This window comes from Medicago sativa, chromosome 7, assembly GCF_051527215.1.
Source record: "Medicago sativa cultivar Bolivia chromosome 7, Bolivia_mono, whole genome shotgun sequence".
Classification (NCBI taxonomy): Eukaryota; Viridiplantae; Streptophyta; class Magnoliopsida; order Fabales; family Fabaceae; genus Medicago; species Medicago sativa.
In genome coordinates, this window is record NC_140755.1 from 101,034,655 (window position 1) to 101,057,125 (window position 22,471).

Sequence of the window (22,471 nt, forward strand, 5' to 3'; positions counted from 1 at the left end):
TAAAAAATTTCCTGCAGACAGATATACACCAGTGCAGCCAACTTTTTTCTGCAATTCGAGTGCAAATAAAGCATAGCCATTAGCCAATGATGGTTCTTCTTCATGAGCCAGGTTACCTGTAGAGAAAATCAATTTTTGCACACTTCAAATAGTATTAACATATAAAAAAATTAATTCTGCAAGTATATGCAATAAACACCGAGTATGGCACCAAGAAATACTAGAATGAAGAAAATTTATTTGGTTTCTTCAAGAAGTAAGAAACCGGCCAATGAATTAAAGTTTTGAGTTCTTAGTCCGATCAATACAAATACTCACTCACTCACTCCAGCATATGAATCCTTGGATTTTTTCAAAAAAATATCGAATCTTGATATATAGATAACATGATAGGAAGAAATACACTATGTCATTATCAGATGCCTAACAATCTGCCTATCGTGATGTGATCAGTGCAATCAATTATTCATCGTTTAAGACCCCAATTGATGAATTAGCTGATATTGGTTCTGGGATAGTTCCCACTTCCCACTTCCTAAATTTCTAGCTACTCCATCAGACAAGGAATTAGCTGATAAAAACAGTGTTGTTTTTTACAACACTGAATCCATTTCCCCAACAAGGCCCATGCTTTTACTTCTTTTGACAACAATTACATTAACTTACAATTTTAAAAAATCAACAATGATCAAATCAATTGCATCAACTATTAGTATGTTAAATTTTTTGAAAAGAAAATAGAAAAATATGATTCATCAGGTATACATACAAAAACAATCAACCACAATTACAAGGAAAAGGACACCGTCTGGTTATTATTCAGTTGATTAAGACCTGCATTTTTCTATTACTCAATTAATAGTGTAATAATCAACTAACTGTCCAGTTGTGTAGCTTTTCACCAATAGACCAGTAGATATGTACTTCCAATTCGTTGATATTGTTGCTGTCTACAATATGTCTTATTAATTGAGTTAATGTTAGAATACAAACTAAAGTCGCATGCCTTGATTGGATTCTACACAAATTGTATAGCGGCTTTAAGTTATGAAATGTTGTGATAACATTCTGGTTAGGCTCTAGTTTTGTAATGTTGAGATTGATTAAATTATGGATCCTGAAGTAACGGTACATCATAGTCTGTTGGGTGATAAAAGTTTCATCAGTTGTGTGTATGGTTTCTTGACATTATGCTGCATACAATTATCCTTATATGTAGCTTGATTGGACGAGTTTTCTTGTGCATTGTAATTTAAAGTAAAGGTTTTTTTATACATTTTGCAGTTATCCCAAATTCATGTATAAGTTTGTTTGGATATTGAAAATACAATGATGGGAGCAGGGCACAAAAAACTGGTGGGATCAGATCAGTACCTATATCTAAGTGAGTTTCCAATTGTCTTTGCTCGGTTGATTGTATGCAAATTGGTCCTTTCAAACCCCGGAAAGTGAAAAGGCAAAAGTTAAAGTGAAAGTTCGTTTGAATCTGCATGAATTTGTATTCATTGAGTTAGCAACTTTAAGTCTTATAATGACTAGTTAATTTTCTTACCTAACCCAACCTTTTCTTCTGTATTTACCGGTTGTTTAGATCCTAGAAAATACTAAGATGGAGTGATGGACAATGGCACTACAACCTCTTTTTCCAACAGACACAGCCACACAAGGACAATAACAAACTTCCATGAAGATGATATTTGCATGTATTTTAATAACGAGATCGCTTGAAGCGAAAGATTTATGTTGACCTAGTAACATCATCCATGGCCAAACCACCAAAAACCATAACCAAACCAGCATCAACCATTTCTGAACCACAACCACCCACAAAATCACACCAGCACCGACATAAAATCTTCAGTCACACACACACACACACACACACAAGTATTCCTTTCATAGCAAATGCATCATAAGTGATCACAAGAGACATTAGCACTAAAAAAAATCAATCATGGCAAAGGAAAACCCTAAACCCTATCATCTAGGGATAACAATGAATCAAACATTCAAACAAAAAGAAAGGAAACATAAGTAAAGAAAGGAAACCCACAACAAAAGGTAGAGAAAACAAAAAGATAGAAGCGATCAAACCAATATCGACTATAACCATATGACCCCAAAAGTAAACAAAAAAAGAGAGAGATTCATCAGGTACACGTGCAAACACAAACAAACCGAACCAAACAACAATTAGATGCATTCAGAACAAAAAACAGATTGCTAAAAGAACATTTGATGATCCAATGGATTTCTTTAATCAAGGAAATACACTCTAGAAGATGAAGGAGTGAAGAGGATCCCTCATACTCAATTACTCGAGTGTAATTTTCTTGATTAAAAGAATGCAATGGATCAAATACCACCACCACCACCACCTCTCTCGGTCAAAACACGAATTCTTTTCTTGGAGCAAGCAGGTGTATTTATAAGACAAGGTTTAGGGTTTTGTCTCCAATGCAAGATGGGTTAACCGGCCCAAACCAAATATATGAGATTTTTTATTATACTTTTTTTAACAAAATATTAATTTTAAATCAAATTATCTATTTTATATTATAGCTATATCATTTTACCAAAAAAATATTATAGCTATATCATAAAGGAATACATGGTATTTTTGTGACTTTTTTCTCCTACTTTTGTCCTTCAATTACAATGTTTAAATTTTTATTTGAAATTTTAATTAAAATCAAACATCATTAAAATTTGAACAGCTCAATGCAATATGAACAATATTTTATTAGTCCTCGTGAGCTTAGCTCAGTTGGCAGAGACGATGCATAAAATATGTAAGGTCTGAGGTTCAAACCCCAGCCACCACAAAAAAAAAACAATATTTTATTAAAAAAATTAAAAAATTATTTCTGAGTTTATTTTGATTTACTTTATTTTGATTTACTTAATAAAATTATTATTTCAGAGTTTATTTTGATTTACTTAATAAAATTACAGCAAGATGCAACAACATAAATATCACGTCAAAAAAAAAAAACAACATAAATATATAATTAAGAGCAATAGCGTGCTTGTTACTTTTTTTTTAAAAAAATTATCCATTGTTTTAGATTTATAAAAATGAAAATCCAAAAGTTACTACAAATAAAAAGTTGTTTTGGGTATCTTCTTTAGGAATAAAAAAAGATTATAAAAAAGTTGTAACAAATCAATTTTCATTCTGATATTGTCCATGCATATGAACAAGTAGGGTTCTTTACCTCCTAATCAGGAGGTGTGGTCTTCACGTTGGTGATATGATGCGCACCCCAACTAGTTGTAAGCTCTTTCTCACTAACGAAAATTGTATCGACAGAAGTCGTTTTTTCATAAACTACGTTGATAAGCTTATAAATAACACATAAAAGCTTCTTTATTTGCATCATTTGTCATACATAAACTCAAAAAAAAATCAATTCAAATGGACCATGTATTAAAAAGGAAGCAAGCTTCAAGCTTGATGTATACAAATGCATGCTGGGTGTTGATAGCCAAACTGTATAGAAGCGAAACATTTGCAACGGAAATTAAGTAGCATTAGCAAGTAATAATTTTTTCCTTTAGAAAAAAAGTAAAGATGTCATGTATGCATGCAGTCGTGATCATGAGAGAGGGACTGGAAACACAGTTTTGTCATTTGTTCATGAGTATTGATTGACTATGGTGGTATTGGCTTTTAATTTTATCGTCATTTGTTTGTCAGGAAAGTTGATAAAGTAGTAAGTAGGCCAATTGAATCAGTGAGGTTTGGTACTACTTTGGTTATTATGCAGTACTTACTTGATGGTAACGGATATTTGAAGGTAGTTGACTGGACTGACATAAAAATTTATTTTTGAAGGAAAACAGAAATTTCTGAACCCTCGAAAGTTTCCTAATAGAGAAGGAAAGTAATTAAACAAAAGAGGCAAAAGAAAAATGGAGATGCGGGGTATCGATCCCCGTACCTCTCGCATGCTAAGCGAGCGCTCTACCATCTGAGCTACATCCCCATGTGACATTCGATGCGCGTATATGCTATAAGTAACAATATATTTTCCAGTTTTAAATTTTTTTATGTGATTTTAGGAGGCTTAGTAGTTGGTATCACGCATGCGGTTCACCTAAAATATGAGTGGACTTGCTATGATTAAAAGACATTAAATAATTGGACTGTTTGGGTTATAATATTTCTAGATTAGTCCCACTTATTATGGGATCATATCATGTGGTCAGGGGTGGCCCTGAGGGCGGGTGCGAGGGGCGGCAGCCTAGGGCACCATTTTTGTAGGGGCACTAAAATTATTATTTTTACTTAGTAGTCACTACAACATAGATATATTTCTTTTTAATTTGTTTTGATTAATTCTATTGAAAATATATTTTTAGAATACTTAGATTATAAATGAATCTTGTGCAACAAAAAATTGAAGACGAAAAATATTATGATAATTAAAAGGGCACAATTTTTTTCGTTCGCCCCAGACATCAAAAATCTTAGGACCGGCGCTGCATGTGGTAGCATCAATAAGTTGGAACCAACAATATCAATCTATCTGCTCTCTCCCCCGTAATTTACTTTTCATGTCATTAATAATTGTATTGTTTGGATTATAATATTTCTATATTAGCCCCACTATAAGTAAATTAAAAGAAAGTTGAAATTCTGGAATTAGTATATCCAAAAAATTGTAATATAAATTTAGTTACACTTGCCATCAAGTAGCTTTGAGGGACGAAAATTAATGAGGTTGAATTCATTTCTACTAGCACACTAATAATGCTACTACTGATATGTATATAACATTCTTTTTATTTGCTTCCTTTTTAATTGTCATTTAAAAAATAAAAACATTTGTTACTAATTAACTAATGGGGGGTGACTTAGGTATAAGAGATGTGATGCTATTTATTGTTAATTACTATGTTAAGTTGTATTAGTCTCTAGAACACGAGATAAAAAGCATCTGTTTGAGCAAGTGTTCACCATGTTTTTTCAGCCACTGCAGTTCCTTCTCACATGTTAGACTCTACATTGCTATACTTCACTGTGCTTAAATTATCACTAAAGTAAAAATGGAACGAGTGTGCATATTATTATTATTTTTTGAAGGACGAGTGTAAATATTATTACATGTTTTTGTTATGTGTCTGCATATTACTCTGATATTGATTTAGTGAGGTCAAATTGACTCCGCTATCTTGTGAGAGTGCATTGATCCCTTACAAGTTACAAACTAGCTTCTGGTAATATTTACCGCAAAAAATAATAATTAAAGGGTTAATAGTGTTTTTCACCCTTGTAATATAGGTCATTTCCGGTTTTCGCCCTTGTAAAATTTCCGGTTTGATTTGCACCCTTGTAAATTTTTTTTTTTCCGGAATACACCCCTCCCCCCTCCAACTCAGCAGATTCGCTGACTTGGCTTTTTTTTTCATTTTTTATTTTTTTTAAATGACCAGGTGTAAAAAAAAATGCCACATCATATTTTTATTTTAAAAATAATTAAAAATAATTTTAAATAAATAAAAAAAATCCAAAAATAATAAAAAAATTCAGTTTTTTTCCAAAATTTTAAAAAATCGAAAAATAATTTTTAATAAATAAAAAAAATCCAAAAAAAAAAAAAAAAAATTAAAAAATCAAAAAAATATTCAGTTTTTTTTCAAAAAATTTAAAAATCGAAAAATAATTTTTAAAAAATAAAAAAATCCAAAAAACCATAAAAATATTCAGTTTTTTTTCCAAAAAATTTTAAAAAGCGAAAAATAGTTTTTATAAAATTCAGAAAAAATATTAAGATTTTTTCCGAAATATAAAAAAACAGAAAAATAGTCATATTTTTTTTCCAAAAAATTTTAAAATCGAAAAAAAAAATTAGATTTTTTTTCAAAAATTTTAAAAGTATTTTACCATCAACATTTAGAATAGCGCAGTGCGCAGATTATATAGTATTGAAGAGTAATCAATGCTTTTTTTTAAAGTATTTTACATGCATATAAATTTTAGAATAAATATTTTGTTAACGTATCTTAGCCGTATCGTATCCTGAATTTTAAAAAATTCGCGTATCCGTGTATCCGTATCGTATCGTACATGCACCCGCACTACATATACGGACCTCATAGATGAGAAGCTGTGACTTGTTTATTTCCCTACGGTCCATTTTTTAAAATTATTTTTCGATTTTTAAAATTTTTGGAAAAAAAAACTGAATTTTTTTATGATTTTTAAAATTATTTTTCGATTTTTTAAATTTTTGGAAAAAAAACATTATTTTTTTATTTTTTCTGGATTTTTTTATTTTTTAAAAATTATTTTTCGATTTTTAAAATTTTTGGGAAAAAACTGAATTTTTTTATTATTTTTTGGATTTTTTTATTTTTTTTAAATTATTTTTCGATTTTTAAAATTTTTGGAAAAAAAAACTGATTTTTTTATTATTTTTGGATTTTTTATTTATTTAAAATTATTTTTAAAGTAAAAATATGATGTGGCATTTTTTTTACACCTGGCCATTTAAAAAAAATAAATAATGAAAAAAAAAACAAGTCAGCGCCACGTCAGCGAATCTGCTGAGTTGGAGGGGGGAGGGGTGTATTCCGGAAAAAAAAATTTACAAGGGTGCAAATCAAATCGGAAATTTTACAAGGGCGAAAACCGGAAATGGCCTATATTACAGGGGTGAAAAACACTATTAACCCATAATTAAATCAACAAATCATGGATAAGTGCAATCACTGCTCAAAATGAATGCGCAATTTTCAAACATTTTGCTATCTTTTGCCATATACTATATAAGTTTATGCAACAGTTCGTCATTAATTCGGTAAGTTGTCTCGAATGTATGAGTTAGTGCTTACTCTTCACAGGTAAGGATGTAAAACAATGTTCAGCATGCGTAAGATTTTAAGTCTCTCCGTATTTTAGAAATGAAAAATAATCAACCAAAAATTAACTGAACTGTAGGTTCCCAGTCATTTTATAGAAATAAAAATTGAAATATACTGCAATTTCTTGAACAGTAATTTCTACCAACAACACTTCCAACTCTTAAGTACAGAAACAAACATAAAAGATATGAGATACCAAGCCATCTCTTACTAAAGAACTCTATTTGATGTACTGAGAAACCCATTTGAAACCATCACCATAACCCATTTTCTTCACAATACTGCACATGAATACCTCCATGGGTCGGACATTTGAGTCTGACAAATTTACCTTACCCTTGCCAGTGGTGAAGTTGCTCAAGCCCAAATGGTAACGCAATTCGTCTTCTGAGGCAGCATATGGAATATCAATTTTGTTTCCAAGGACAAGGAAAGGGACATTTGCCAATGATTCATCAGAAAGGAGAGCATCCAACTCCTTTTTTGACTCAGCAAATCTTTCCTTGTCATAAGCATCAACCAAGTAGACCACTGCATCTACCTGCATTGCAACAACTCATGATCACAATGAAGTAAAAAAATAATGAGCACCAGCACGTAATGTTTCTCAGTTAAAATATTGAACAAGTTACTAAGTTGAAATTGATTCAGAGCCAGAAATGTCTTATAAGGTACTGTAAGCAATAGTATAAAATGAAAAGGCAGCTATCAGCAACTCATCATGTTTGTTTCTCAGTTAAATATTGAGCAGGGAACACCAAAGTCCAAACCATCAAGTTTGTTTCTCGGTTAAAACATTGAACTTTTGTAGTAACAAAGCTACAAAATACTACTTCATGTTCGAGGTGCATTGAATTAGATTCTACCACCAAAGCAAGTAGAGTATATGTATTAATCTCTTATGAAATAATTCTTCCTAGAATGTGCACATCTGATTACCTAGTTGAACAAGCAAACTCAAAGTCAAATTGATTCAACGGCAGAAATGATTCAACGGCAGAAATGTCTTATAAATTATAAGCTACTGTATACAATGGATAGAATAGAAGGGCATAAATCTTTAGCTTAAGCTGTATTCATGTAATTTGTTAGATATAAGAACATTCTGCAACAAGATAGTAGTTATTTTTTACAATAATATTTTACAACAACAACCAAGCCTTATCCCACTAAGTGGGGTCAGGTACATGGATCAAATTACGCCATAGTGTTCTATCATAAACCATATTTGAATCCAACTCATTGACCTCTAAATCCTTCTAATGGTTTCTCTTACAATAATATTTTTAAAAACTAAAAATTTGTCAATAATTTATTTACTTTTTTAAAAACTAAATGACTGTGTTTCCATTATGGTAAAGAACATAAGAATAAAATCTTCATGACTGTTAGAATTTGTTTGTAGATTCTAAGCCAATATCTTAGGCAGTTCTATATCTGAAATCACTAACTGATAAACACACAAATTAGCCAGTCCAGCCACACAAACAAAATAAAGTTACATGTTTCCAAGTCCAAGACATAATATAATATAGGAAGGCCTACTGGCATCCAAATTTTCATGATTAAGATATTCTCTCACTTTGCTACACTAGCCACAAAAAAGTATTGAAGGCATGGAAAAAGAGAGACCTGGGCATAGTAATCTTTCCAGACTCTACGAGCAATCTGATGACCCCCCAAATCAAAAGCTTTAAACTTGATCTTCCCAATACTCAACTCTTCTGATGTCGGATACTGAGTCGGCTGATGCTGGACTAATCTCTGCAAAACCAATTCTCATGATAAAAGAAACATTATACCAAGACTCGGAGATAAAGATATAGACACACGCTTGCTAACTATCAAAATGCATTGCTTGCAGAAACCAGAAAAGATTACGTGGTCGAAACAAAATAATACAGATATGAGCAATCACAATAAAATTTTAAAACAGATGCTAGATGTCAAGATAAGAGACCAAGAGCAACACACCAAAACAAGTTAAGGGCCTGTTTGGATAAACATATCTCAACAAAAGTGGAAAAACTGAGAAATTAATCAATATTTTAGAAAACTGCGAAATAATTTTAAACTAAGAGCAAATGAAATTATGTTGATTGAGTATCTAAGTAACACAATTGCGAAATTTCTCAGAAACATGTATAATATATCATATTGATCCTAGAAAACTCCGCTGACAGTAATAAGTGTAAAAATCATGAACTCCTTTGACTACAAAATATTCTATTAACCACAAAACATTATCAACAGTAAATAAGATCACAGATCCGTTCCATTCCAAAAGAACAATATCGGTAATAATAATGATAATAACTGGGAAATTGAAGAACAAACCTCGTCTTTGAGCATATGAAGCAAGGTGGTTTTGCCGGCGTTGTCGAGACCTAAGAATAAGATCTTAGCCTCTTTCTGCCATAATCCAAGCGATGCTAGAACCCCGTAAAACCAATCCACCAAAAACATCGTCTTTTACGATCTAATTCAGTTCAATTTTATGAATCGAAGTGAGACGAATTTCACGTTGTGAGGAATTGAATGACCTAACCTAACCCCGAAAGCAGTGATGAGAGAGAGTAGGTTGGTTTATTTATAATCGCGTTCTCATTGTTTTTGTTGTTATTATATTGATACTATTCACATGTGGGACAGACTTGTTAGACGTACCCTACTTATCACCATCTTTTGATTTTATCAATGAAGAAAATTGAAGTTACAAATTTTATTTTTGATTGTTTTAATAAAAAAATTAATAGAAAAAAAAAAACTAAAGTAAACTTGATCGTATGCTCCTTCTATGATCGGAAGGTGGTGTACGGAAAAGATACTTTGACGTTCAGGTATGGGTTCTAGTAAGTAGCATGCGAGTAAAAGTGGATTGAGTAATGTGATCCGTCCTGGGGGCAATGCTTCACTTATAGCGATCTATCTGAGATCCCTCTTAGTGGTTGTTCTTATTTCTGCTTTTTAGATTCGTTCGTCTTGTTACAGACTTACTCGAGCACTTTGAAGTAACTGGATTTGAGATACGCAAGGGTGTCTATCTAATTCAACGACCCTCCATTAAGTATGAATGACTTTGTGGTTATCTATTCGTTTGATGGTGCTTAAGGTGGTGGAGTTGGTTGGTACTCTATTTGTTTCTCATGTGAGGAACGAGGTGGTTCCTAAGGTGGCATATGAGGTGTTATCATGTGTTGCACGTTATTTTGAGACATGAGGTATCATGTGGTGTTGTAGAAGGCAAGATCATGTGATGCACCATGCTACAAGACGAGATGGTCACCCTGAATGAACTTGGGTCTAACCTCCTTGTTGGTCGTGTGTGTCATAATTCTAATGGACTATATTGTTGGACGACTTATAAGATAATTGGGTCAAGCTTTCTGTGTTTATACCATTACATTAGTCCAAATATTCTCAGTCGTTGTAATGAATAATGGGTCTAAGAGTATATAAGTGGAAATTTTTAGAAATTTTCTTAGGTGAGAGAAATTTGTAAAAAAATTACGTGTGAAATTTTTGAGATGGATGCTGCTTGTAAATAGTTTCCATGGTCCCCATAGACTTGTAGCTCGTGGGTGATGTGTGAGTCTAATGGTCTAATTGATATTCAAGGTTGCTTCGTTCCGTTATTCGAGTTTTGGACTCGTGTTTGTGTCGTGACAATTTGTTGATGTAACGATACGACTGTTATTTTTTTTGGGTGTAATATGAACAGTTGAATTTTTAGGTGTGAGATCACATTGTTTCATTACAACTAGTGTTTTTCAATCATTCTCAAAAAATTGATTAACAGTTCCATCCAACTTGCAAATAAACCATTTGCAGTTCCCATTTCTGTATACTGCTAATATTCCCAATTCGAAATGTATTTGCCCAAATTTTGAAAGTTTTCTAATTCATGTATGTAAGATCCCTTTATTCTTAGTTTGATTACATTCAATCCTATTCCTAGTATTTCTTTTTTCCTTTCTTGTGTTTTGCAATGTATGAACCAGAACCCGCTCCTGTTAGGTCTAGGCCCTCTTATGATACTTCGATTAAAGCCTCATTCTTTGAAGACTAGACCAATGTGTCATTGTTGTCCTTGTTTATCAACGATTATGACATAAGGTCTGGTACTTACGTCAAATTGTTTAAACCGAAAAAAACTTATGGAGAGTGATTTGAATGGTTATTCTTACGCAAAGTATAGTATTTGGGGTACTGCTTCCTTATACATAGGCATTGCCTTTATTAAGTCTCTCATTGCTAGTTTCACTACTATAAAAGATCCTTATAGGCTTGATGATTTAAATTTTATCGCATGTGTTGTTTTAGAAAGCGGAAATATGACAATCTGGTTCTTACTTATGTTTATAAGCGTTGATCGAGTATTGTCCTTACCCAATTGCACCGTAATGGTCAAACATTTGCTAAATGTTTTAAGTTGCTCTATACACACTAGAAAGTTCCCTGAACAACTGCAATCTTCTTCAACTATTATCATTTGAAGGTCGAGAGTCAAATCAATATACGTTCTTAAGTGTCCAACCAAATTGGTCTTTGTTTTGTTTAATTGAGTCCAAGGTTTCAGTTATTTATAAGAATTATGTCTTCAAGATCGTATTTGTCCCCAACTAACCAACTTATATTTTTATGATTTTGCTAATGTTCTCATGCTTCATTTTTTCTTAGAATCCAAATCCTAAAGGGATAAAATGTGCCTGAGCAAAGTTGTTGCATTCAATAACTCAATGTGCCATTGAGTTTTTAGACTCGTTTAAACCTAGTGGAACCCTGAGAAATCCTTGGTTGTCAGTGTAACCTTTATCGTTTGAAGACATATGAGTGCAATTTTCGATGTGGTCTTGTTTTAACATATGGAAACTGTCATTCTATTATGACATATAAATGAAATGTATGGAAGATATCCACAAAGCTGCATCGATAGATAAGTTCAGGGGGAAAAACAAGAATTTTGCGAGGCCTAAAAGCAACGAGGATGGCCAGAAAAGCACACATCTAATCTAAGAAAATTGCTCTTCTCCGAACAGAAAACACTCACTCCCATACAAATCGACCAAAATACCTACACGTGAGTTAAATCATGATCGACATAACAAACATAAGTTAACTCACGCTGAAGTATAACCTACATGAGTTAACTCATGCTCGATTATAACCTGCATAAGTTAACTCATACTCGGGTTATAACCTGCATGAGTTAACTCACGCTGGATTATAACCTACGTGACTTAACTTGCGTGAGATGTACCAATGTATCGAATGTGACTTAAGTCATAGTCACGTGAGGGTATTTCCGTCAGTTTGTATGGGAGGGAGCAATTTTGGATGGGAGAAAAGCAATTTCCCTAATCTAACTATTGGAAATTATACCCTATACCCATACGGTTATACCTTCACCCCAACAAATCATTGATAATTCCAAAATTGCCCTCTTTATCATTTAATTTTTTACACCCATATTCTTCATCCTATTTTCAACATTTATGAGTTCACCCCCACATACCATGGTAGTACATATTTTTTGAAAAACAATTTCAAACATGTCTTGTTCGCCCTCAAATAAAATTGCATTCACTCAAGTTTCCAGTTTTTTATTTTGTGAGATTTTGGAAAACTCATAGCATTCTTCCGGTGTGTTGATTTTACCGGAAAAGTTCAACAATGATTATTTACATTGATTTGATTTAGAGATTCTTACTTTGAAAACTTGTTTAAACTGAATTGAATCATTGACTTTTATGTCGGAAAAAATACTGAATTAATTTGTAAGTTTTATATTTGGAACATCACAACACAAACCTTATGATGTAACCGAAAGAAATTCAGCAAACAAAGAATTTGACCTAATGATGGATGATGATGTAATTACGTGATATCACCTGATGGAAAAGCAACAACCAACACAATTTCACTCAAGGAAGGAAGGTCTTCGACAATTTGATAATTGGAGAAGGTTAATCATCCATGAATGTAAGGATGGGAACGGGCCAGACCACCCGACAGGGGCCTACAGCCTAGCCTATTTAAAGCCTAGCTCGGCCCAGCTCGTTTAATAAAAAGGTCAGGCTCAAGCTTTATATAAAGCCTATTTACTTAAATAGGCCAAGCTAAGGCTTAGAAAAAAGCCTATTAAGCCGGTCAGGCCGGCCTATTAAGCTTTTTATATATAATATATCTTTCATTATTGATATTGTTGAAGATTTTTTCATAAACTCAACCCTTCATATGATTTGGTTATTTAGTACCACATATAGTTGTGTGATTAGACATTCGTAAGATTTCGTTATTTAGTAGCAGACATATTCGTGTGTTTTAGGACTTCATATGTTTTGGCCTATTTAGTAGTAGGCTTATAGATGTTGTTAGACTTTAGTGTAAAATAGGCTTTTAAATAGGCTCTCAGACTTCATCAGACCTTTAAAAAGGTCAGGCCAGGCCTTAAAAATGAGCCTATGACGGGTAATAGGCCAGACTCAGGCCTATAATTTTTGAAACAGGCCAGGCTTAGGCCTTACAAAGCCCGGCCCGGCCTAGCCCATTTCCATCCCTACATGAATGGATGCAAACCTTAGCAGCGGCTCCGTCCCCCATATCCACGATACCATCTTCAATTAAAAATATCCAAAAAAGAAAAAAAATGATAAAGAGGGTAATTTTGGAATTATCAATGATTTGTTGGGGGTGAAGGAACAAATGTATGGGTATAGGGTATAATTTCCCTAACTATTAACTGTCCCGGCCCGGCCCATTAGACAGTTGAACTTGTTGGGCACACTCCTGCAGCATCATAAGTTTGTTCTTCGTTTTCATTTCTTTCTTTCTTTCTTTCAACAATAAAATAAAAACCCCGAGACAAAGAGAAGCAAAAGTCGAAGTTGTCTGTTTTTCCTTCTTCGTAGACTATTTTCCTTCCTTAGGACTAGTATGTCGTACTATTTCCTACGAAGAAGATCACCTAGGATTACTACCACCACCTTCTCTTCGTTTCTATCCAAACTTGTCGGAAACTTGTCCGATTCCCCTTCACCAACGTTGTTTTCTTGTCGCCACTTATCACATTCCCTTCCTTTCTTCTCTTCCACGTGGCTTTCAAGAGACGCTTACTCTCACGGGCTACTATCGCCCACGCGAGCTCGCTTTTGGGCTTCTCAGCCTGCCGCCGCCGAACACTCAACCTCCGATGTCCAAGGAATTCTAGCCAACAATTGGCCCATTCTTGATGAAAACGACAGCGATTGGAAGAGTCATGCCGCAGCTATAGCTCAATCTATTCATTTGATCAAACGTCGCTTACAGGTAAATTAAACCTTCAATTTTCTTAACTAAGCAAGCTTAATAGTAACTTGTTAATTACCGTTTATCTTTGTTTATGGTAACAGTGGAAGAAGTTGAAGGTTAGGTTGGATTTGTTATCAGCTCAGCTGAACAAGGAAGATCTTTGGGATGATCCTGTACGTGCTGGTAAAATAAACCGCGAGCACGGTTCACTACTTGGGAAAATGAAAGAGGTTAATGGATTGGAGAGAGAGTTACTTGACCATATTGAACTGATAAAGCTTGCTCGTGAAGAGAATGATTCAGAGTTGGAATTGGTGGGGACTCCCTTCATCATCTAGGCATGTATTCATCTGTTTTTCACCATAGGGTTTGAGTTAAGCAGAAAAGAGTGTTTATTTAGACTCTGTTTGAATAAGTGGTTTAGTTAAGCTTATAAGTGATTATATATAATATAAGCTATTTCTATAACGAAAGATAAAACAAAGTCACATTGTTTTCATATTAAGTTGTTTTCGTAGATAAGCTATCCTGGTGAGCTTATGAAAATAAGCTGAAAACAACTTAGGGTCATGTCATAAGTTGTTTTCATAAGCTCTCCTCAATAGTCTCACAATTGTTTATGCCAGTAGGTAAGATCAAATTAGCCAGTCCAAACAGGCACCGAGTAATCTAACTCATCTCCTTGTAATTCAACATAAATTTCAAAGTAGAGTGAAGAAGTAGAGAATAATACGACTGAACAGTAGAGCTAGTGAGGACATGGCAATTAATTTTATTGTCATAGTAAGAAAATTAAAAAAGATAATGGATTATTTAATCTTATATTGAAATTTTACAACAACAATCAAGCCTTATCCCACTAGCGAGGTCATTGTTGTTGCTATATATTGAAATTTTGATAATATATAGAGCTCAATATTCTGAGAGATACATCTACTTTAGAGGGAATATGCTTCATTGTGCCGTGTAGAGTGCGGACCTGAATATGGAACACATGTTTTGTTGTAGTTTCTTCTCTTCCAATATTTGTACTTTTGTAGTGTTAGATAGTTGCTTTCTTACTGATATATGCCGACTCATATTCATGAAGACCCTATCTTGCTTTTCAGGAATCAATGAAAGCATTGCTTAACATGAGAATAAATGCAAAAGAGAAAGAGCTAGAAGCATTGCTGGCGGATGAGCAAGATTCTCGTTCTTGCTACATTGAGGTTGTACACGTAGATATTTAAAATTTGCTACTGTTGCATTGTGTTGGTTTTTTTTCTTCTGGAAAAGCGTCCTTATATCCATAATCCCAATCTATGTCTAATAACTTGGTTTTGCATGCTCCACACAAGAATATCTAGCAATTTTTTATTTTTTTCCCTTGTCCTGCATTAATAGATAGTGAACATATGCTCTGTGGTTATGTATGTGCGCGCCTATTGACGCTGCTTTCGTTATTATTTAATATAGGTTCAGGCTGGGGCTGGGGGTACCGAGAGCATGGACTGGGCTTCTATGATCATGCAGATGTATAAATCATGGGCCCAGCGACGTGGATATAAAGTTACTGTAATGGAAGAAATGCCTGGTGAGATTGCCGGAATCAAGGTTCTTCTTCTTACCATCCTTCATGTCTTACTTACGGCTATTTTAGATTTTTGATACTGCTAGTACATTGCTTCGATTCACAGCCCATGGTTACCTCCCTCTTATGTTACTATGGTTCTGATAGACATCTCATTAAGGAATTGTAGGAGAAAGGGCAAAGAAGACCAAAACTGACTTTGGTCAGTTTTGTGGCAGTTATGTTTATGTGTGCAGTTTTTATTATGTGTTTTATGAATTGTAATAAAAAGGGAGGTTGTGGCAAAGAGAGGGTCATTCGGTTAATTGAATAAAGGATTGGTAGGGAGAGACCAAGCTCTCGAACATATTGGTGGGCAATTGTTGTTGTCACTGTTTTCCTATACCTTTTCCTCTGTTTTGAGAATCATTCTCTAAAAGTTGAAGTAATAAATTATGTATTCATTCCTGAATTTTCTTAATCATAGATACCAGTTTCTATCAGGTTCCTGATTTTTTACATATACATGTCATAGTTGCTAAATTTACATTTAAGCTTTGGGCAAATTACTGTGTGGATTTTGTTTCAATTTGGGTGGGTCCTCTAGTTTAACATACTCTAGGCTTGTATCTCTCTTTCTGGTAGATGGATTTTATATTCTATTATTGGGAACTGCTTATTTCTGAATAAAAATCAATATATCTTTTCAGCGAGCTACAATCAAAGTAGATGGTGAATTTGCATTTGGATATGCCAAAGCAGAAATAGGAGTACATAGACTGGTGCGCATATCACCGTTTGACAGTAATAAGCGTCGACATACTTCATTTGCTGCTGTAGCAGTCATTCCAAACCTTGGTGATGAATCTTCCAGTGTACAGATTAATGAATCTGATCTTCGAATTGAACGATTTCGTGCCAGTGGTGCTGGTGGACAGCATGTTAATACTACCGAGAGTGCTGTAAAAATAACGCATATTCCTACAGGAGTTACCGCAACTTGTCAGAATGAAAGGTATTAAACATATGTACAAATTCACACATTTGCTCTCATGTTTTTAACTTCTGAGTTTGGTTACTATTTTGAAACAGATCACAACATCAGAATAAGGCTTCAGCAATGGCTGTGCTTCAGTCAAGATTAAACCAGATTGAGATGGCTCGCCAGGTGCAGTTGAATGCTCAGCATACACAGTCTCTTACTGACATAACCTGGGGTAGTCAGATTCGTAGTTATGTGCTCCATGTAGGTTTGAGATTGTACATTTCACCTCTATTCTTGCTAGATTTTGACTTTCTGATCATTTCATTTAACTATTTTATCTATGATACAGCCTTACCGTATGGTAAAAGATCTCAGAACTAACTACGAGGTTTCAGATCCTGACTCTGTTCTTGAGGGAGATCTAGACGGTTTCATCATGAGCTATTTATCAGCTTCTTTGGATAAAAATGAAGATGATGCTTAAATTAATTAAGCCGCCAGATTATTTTAGCACCGGCACAAAGTATGTTTTTTTTTCCATCAAATGGCATTTTGGTCCCATTTTGTGCAGCTGAAGTTCAGTGTCCTACAGTTGCTGTCATTCCTCATTAAGGTATACCGGTGTACAAGGACACATATTGTTTGGCTTCCTATCAGTATTTTTGCACTCATAAATAAATGAGTATGTACAATTGAATATGGAAGCACAAAGCTCAGAAGCTTGACTATAAGGGCTTGCACTGTCCAAATAACTCGTCAATAACTTATGCTGCTGCTGCTCATGATTCTTGTGCTTTATGACTCATTTGTAAACTGTATACATATATCAATAACTGTAGATGGATGCTATTTGACTTTTGGATTTTTTTTCTCCTGATAAAAGATACAAATAGTACTTGTATTGCTAACTCTGCTCATGGAATCATGGCAGCGGATAAATTTTTGTAATTTATTGTTATGAATGAACACGACTCATATTCTTAGAGAAAAACAGTGTAAATCTGATTAAGTGTGATCCCTTATGAAATTATTCATGGCAAAGGCAGGCCTAATAATCCAATCATATGATGAATCTTAACATTGGGGGGGGTGGGTGGGGGTTTGAGAAAGTTTCCAACAATGCCACTATCATATAACAGTGAGTACTTTTATTTTGCATTGGATTTCACTATTTCTTTTCTGAATAAGATTTCAAGATTTGTTATAAAAGTTTTACATTAACCTTTTTGTAGGACCGTCTGATCAAGATTAAATGGTTCATATTTTAAGTTAAGCTTAGTATTTTTAGGATATGGATCGTTGTAAAGTTTAAAGTGAAAAATTAAATTGTTATTTTAATTTTTTTAGGGGAATTAAAAAATATATTTTTTATTTGTTGTAATTAAGGTTGTTATCATTCACTTCTTTTAGGGGAGCTGGATCTGTATTTTTATATTTAAAATTAAAATGAAATCAAAATGTACATTGATATTTAGACCTTCTGATCTTAATCCAAGGGGTTCAAATGGGGTTGACCGCCACACAATCCAAATCCCTTTTCATGGTCGAGAGTCCATTTTCAATTGTGGTGCATTTTCTGGACGTTCTATTCTATCTCCCTTTCTCGTGAGAGGGATTCTTCTTTGTTGAAAAAAAAAACTTAAGATTCTTCCCTATTGTAGAAGCATTCGATGATTCTTTAATTAATGAGTTTGTTGTTAATAATTGGGTTACTTTCCGTTTAACTGTTTCTTCCATTCCATGCCATGGATTTTCAGAAGAGGAGAGTTCGGTTTCTCCTATCTGTATCTGCCATCATTGTTCTTAGCATCACAGGTATCTATAGCACTTCCCATTAATACTATTTTTGAACCTTCACATCAGACTCAATTCAACACTCAATAATTGTCTTTATAACGTTTTGGGTTCAATTAACGGCAGTAATTTAGGGGAGTTTTCCTGATCAGGTTTATCTTATTCAATGCAAATCTCCAAATTATTGACCCCAAAAATTGGCATAGGAGACGAATCTTTCTTTTCTATTCTAGCATGGATTTTATGGATTGCTTTGAGTTTGTTGTGTGTAAATGTTTTAGACTATATTTTGATAAACAACTTTAGTGTTTATCATATGCTATAACAACTTTAGTGTATAAGCTATTTCTATAACAAATGATGAAAACAAATCAATTTGTTTTCTTATATACTATAAGTTGTTTTCATATAAGCTATCTTGAAGAGTTTGTGGAAATAAGCTGAAACAACGTATGAAAATGTCATAACATGTTTTCATAAGCTCTCTTAAATAGTCTCACAAATGTATAGTTTATACCATTAGATAGATAAATTCAAATAAGTCAATCCAAACAGACCTGTGTCGTGATGTGGTAATAAATTCTTAACTATTGTTCCTTACATCACTTTTTCAAAAAATTGTTCCTTACATCAAAGTGGTTTCCCTAGCTCTGGGTTCTCATATTTAACTATGGAAGCCATTTTCATTAATTATAATTTCTGCTTGTTTGCTCCGTTCAGCTGAAAAATGCAGGGAGCTTGTTGGCGAGAACGCGTCATCCAAAAGTGGGAAGTTTACATTATTAAATTGCTTTGATATGGGCTCAGGAACGCTAGCATGTGGGGTTAAAGAAAGTGTGAAGCTCTATGTTAATAATATTAGATCTGCTCATGTTGAAAAAGCAAGACATGATGCAATCCAATCTGCTCTTGTTGATGCTGCTTCACAGGGTATGTCGCCAATTGCTTCAGAAAAACATGCCCTGAAACAAGGTAAAAAAGCGGCGAAATTGGCTACCCGTAAGGCCAACCGCATCACAGGTCCCATCATCTCTTCCGGATGGGACTTTTTTGAAGCTGTTTACTATGGTGGTACCTTTACAGAGGGATTCCTCAGAGGAACTGGTACGTTGTTTGGAACTTACGGTGTAGGTTTCATGGGGGAGCAAAGGCTTGGAAGATTTGGTTATCTTGTTGGAAGTCAATTGGGAAGTTGGATTGGAAGTAGAATAGGGCTCATGGTATATGATGTGGCTAATGGAGTGCATTTCGTGTTGCAGTATGGAAGTAAAATTCAAGAAACATAAGCTCACTATCAAGAAAAATCTTAAACTTAAGTTCTTTTCTTTTCCTTTCCATGAAATTCCTATTTATGACAGCTCTAGAGGTTCCATTCTTTGTAGATTATGAATATATCTATTAACGGCAAGAAAGCATATAAAGATTCTGAACTGATATGAAATACAAAAGTTTATACCAATATTGTTTTTCTTTTCACATTATATGATTGGATGTACATGTGTTCTTATTCTCTGTGTCTGCTCCAGTTTTGTATATGGATGGGTCATATATATTTTTTTTATCTTCTAACAAATACAGTGCACATGATGTCTTCTCATTTTCTTATTGGAAAACCTTCGGAACCTATAAATCGTATGATAACATAAATGTTTTTTTTATTTTTTTTATTTCAACATATGTGGAAAAACAAAATTCGACAAGTTTTTAAATGGTTGATTCAACTCACATCCATGGTTTAATGAAGTGTTTGATTTGGTTAAAAGATATATCCGGTGTTGCAACTTATTAAACCATCTATTGAACTTTATTAACAACACATTTGAACTGGATTAACAATGATTTGGTTAAAATGTATATGTGAAACATATGGCGTCTAGAAGGGAAGTAGGGGGGCGAAGTTGGAGAAGAAATCTCTTATAAGTTTGGTCATATGGTTCAACTTATAAGTTTGGTATCTCAAGGAAAAAAGGTTTAGTAATTAATATCTTCATGCGATTTGGTTGCCTTGTGTTTGGATTATTTAGAAGAATAAAAAATGTTGTGGTTTTTTGTCGGTAGACCACTTTGACAAGTTTTATGATGGACAAAATGAAGCTTTTGGTTTGGTCATGAATTAAAATCACAATGAAGGGCTTCTCTATTAATTGTATACACAATCTCTTAGATGTTTAAGCGTGACTTTATTTATAAGATTTTTTGTTTTTAATTACCCCTCCCTCTCCAACAAGCCGGCTCTAGTTTTCCCTCTTTAGGTTTTCTCTTTCATTTTCTTCATTGAGGGGTGGTTTTGGGTCAATTATTGACCTGAAATCACCCCTCTTCATCTTTTTCTCTCTATTTCAATCTAAATAAGTGATTTTCACATAGATCTAGGTTTTTTCTTTGTGATTTCATCATCTAAGTGTGGTGGTTTGTTGTTCGTCGTCTTGTGCGGCGTTGTTTGATTTCCCGTCTTCTTGCGGTGTTTATTTGATTCATATTGAAAGATCGATTATTCAATCAAAGATTTGAGTGTCAACGTTGCAGATCCGGAGGCCATAGATATTCCGGTCACTTTAATTTTATCATATATTTTTGTAGGCATTATGCCGTTATATGCTATTAACTTCGATGCTGTGAGTTTGTTCGCAGATTCATCCTTTACGTTTTTAGCGGTGTTGAATGATGTAATCTCTCAATTTGAATGAATGAATATCATTTTGTTTTTGTCAAAAAAAAAAGTGTGACTTTATTTGACAATTGAGTCTTTTTTATTTTAGTGGCAACGTTGTTGTAGAGTCTTCTTTGTAACGAACATTTATTTTTGTTAATCTTAGCATTGCTTATACTTTGATTATCGGTATATATATTAACCAGTTTTTGCCTTTCTCAAAAAAGAAAATAAAGAATAAGATCAATTTGAAATTCTTTTTTCACCACCAAACCTTTCACGTCCCCATGAAAAACTGAAAATACCCTTCTATTGATCAAAATAGTAGAAGTTTTTTTTTTTTTTCTTTTCGAACGAGATGAGATTTTAAAATAGAAGAAGTTAAGAGTCGTTTTTTAAGTCAATAATTGGACCCTTTTTCGTTGATAGATGAGAGCCCATGTAACCTAAAAATTTGGGAATTTTGCTCTTCACCCAGCACATTTCGCTCGCGCCCTGCAAGCCTTCCAAATATGCCCTTGCGTTAGTTAAGTCACGCAGCGTGGCTTAACTTACGCACCTTATAAGCTCTGCGTGACTTAAGTCACACACCACTGACCTATGCGCGAGTTAACTCACGCTAGTTGGGTGGTGGTAAAAACTGAAGAACAAACGTTTTTTGGACGGTGGTCAATGCTTTTTATTGGTTTTTACATGTTTTTTTTAAGTTTTTCTCACGTTTTTAGACCCCATTAAGTGCTAAGCTACCTTAAACCACCTATAAATACCCTCTCAACCATCCTCTTTTCCTCACATTATCTCTCTCCCCCTCTTTTTTTTTTTTTTTTTTTTGCTTCTTTAGTCTCTAGGCTTCTTTAGTCTCTAGGCCCCTTTAGGTATATACCAGTGGCTTTTGGGGGAAGTAGTGGTCCGTTAGGTTGGGGAAAAGGGCATCATCCCTTGAGGTAAAATTCGATTTGCTTCCTTTTACTCCCAAAATCTTTTTACCGTGGGTAAAAAGAATCATCATGGGGGTATAAAAGGAACCAAATTTAAATTTACCTCAAGGGATCTTGATGTCTTTTTCCCCAACAGGACGGATCACTATTTTCCCCAAGAGCTATTGGTATATACCAAAGAGGGTGAAATATATGAATAAATTATTGTAATGTTTGAATAAATTATTGTATCAATTATTGTATTGTTTAAATTCTATTAATAAAATAAGATGTTGTTATATGCCTCAATTTTGTTCATTCCTTTTTATTTTATATTTGCTTTTATTTTCTATTTTTGTATTTAATAAATAAATATTAATTTAGTTCATTTCCTTTTATTTAATGAATAAATA

The 22,471-nt window shown here is 33.7% G+C and overlaps 3 protein-coding genes and 1 non-coding gene across 4 annotated transcripts; 2 read left to right on the forward strand and 2 right to left on the reverse strand.

Annotated features, from left to right (window-relative positions):
• Window positions 1-3,916: 3,916 nt before the first annotated feature.
• Window positions 3,917-3,989, reverse strand: TRNAA-AGC (transfer RNA alanine (anticodon AGC)). Its single transcript has one exon. It is a non-coding gene; the product is annotated as a tRNA-Ala (tRNA).
• Window positions 3,990-6,931: 2,942 nt separating this feature from the next.
• LOC146911299 (small COPII coat GTPase SAR1A-like) lies at window positions 6,932-9,432 on the reverse strand. The gene is made up of 3 exons (XM_085723906.1): window positions 9,208-9,432; window positions 8,503-8,634; window positions 6,932-7,411 (listed from the first exon to the last, which is right to left on the reverse strand). The coding sequence occupies exons 1-3, from the start codon at window positions 9,334-9,336 to the stop codon at window positions 7,091-7,093; spliced, it is 582 nt and encodes a 193-aa protein (XP_085580032.1). The 5' UTR covers window positions 9,337-9,432; the 3' UTR covers window positions 6,932-7,090.
• A 4,279-nt stretch (window positions 9,433-13,711) lies between these two features.
• LOC146911300 (Peptide chain release factor 2) lies at window positions 13,712-17,688 on the forward strand. Its single transcript, XM_085723907.1, has 7 exons — window positions 13,712-14,178; window positions 14,262-14,474; window positions 15,270-15,371; window positions 15,619-15,756; window positions 16,423-16,727; window positions 16,805-16,958; window positions 17,047-17,688. Exons 1-7 carry the CDS (start codon window positions 13,807-13,809, stop codon window positions 17,179-17,181), a joined length of 1,419 nt encoding a protein of 472 aa, XP_085580033.1. The 5' UTR covers window positions 13,712-13,806; the 3' UTR covers window positions 17,182-17,688.
• A 525-nt stretch (window positions 17,689-18,213) lies between these two features.
• On the forward strand, window positions 18,214-19,950 carry LOC146911301 (uncharacterized). The gene is made up of 2 exons (XM_085723909.1): window positions 18,214-18,512; window positions 19,212-19,950. The coding sequence occupies exons 1-2, from the start codon at window positions 18,443-18,445 to the stop codon at window positions 19,775-19,777; spliced, it is 636 nt and encodes a 211-aa protein (XP_085580035.1). The 5' UTR covers window positions 18,214-18,442; the 3' UTR covers window positions 19,778-19,950.
• The last annotated feature ends 2,521 nt before the right edge of the window (window positions 19,951-22,471 follow it).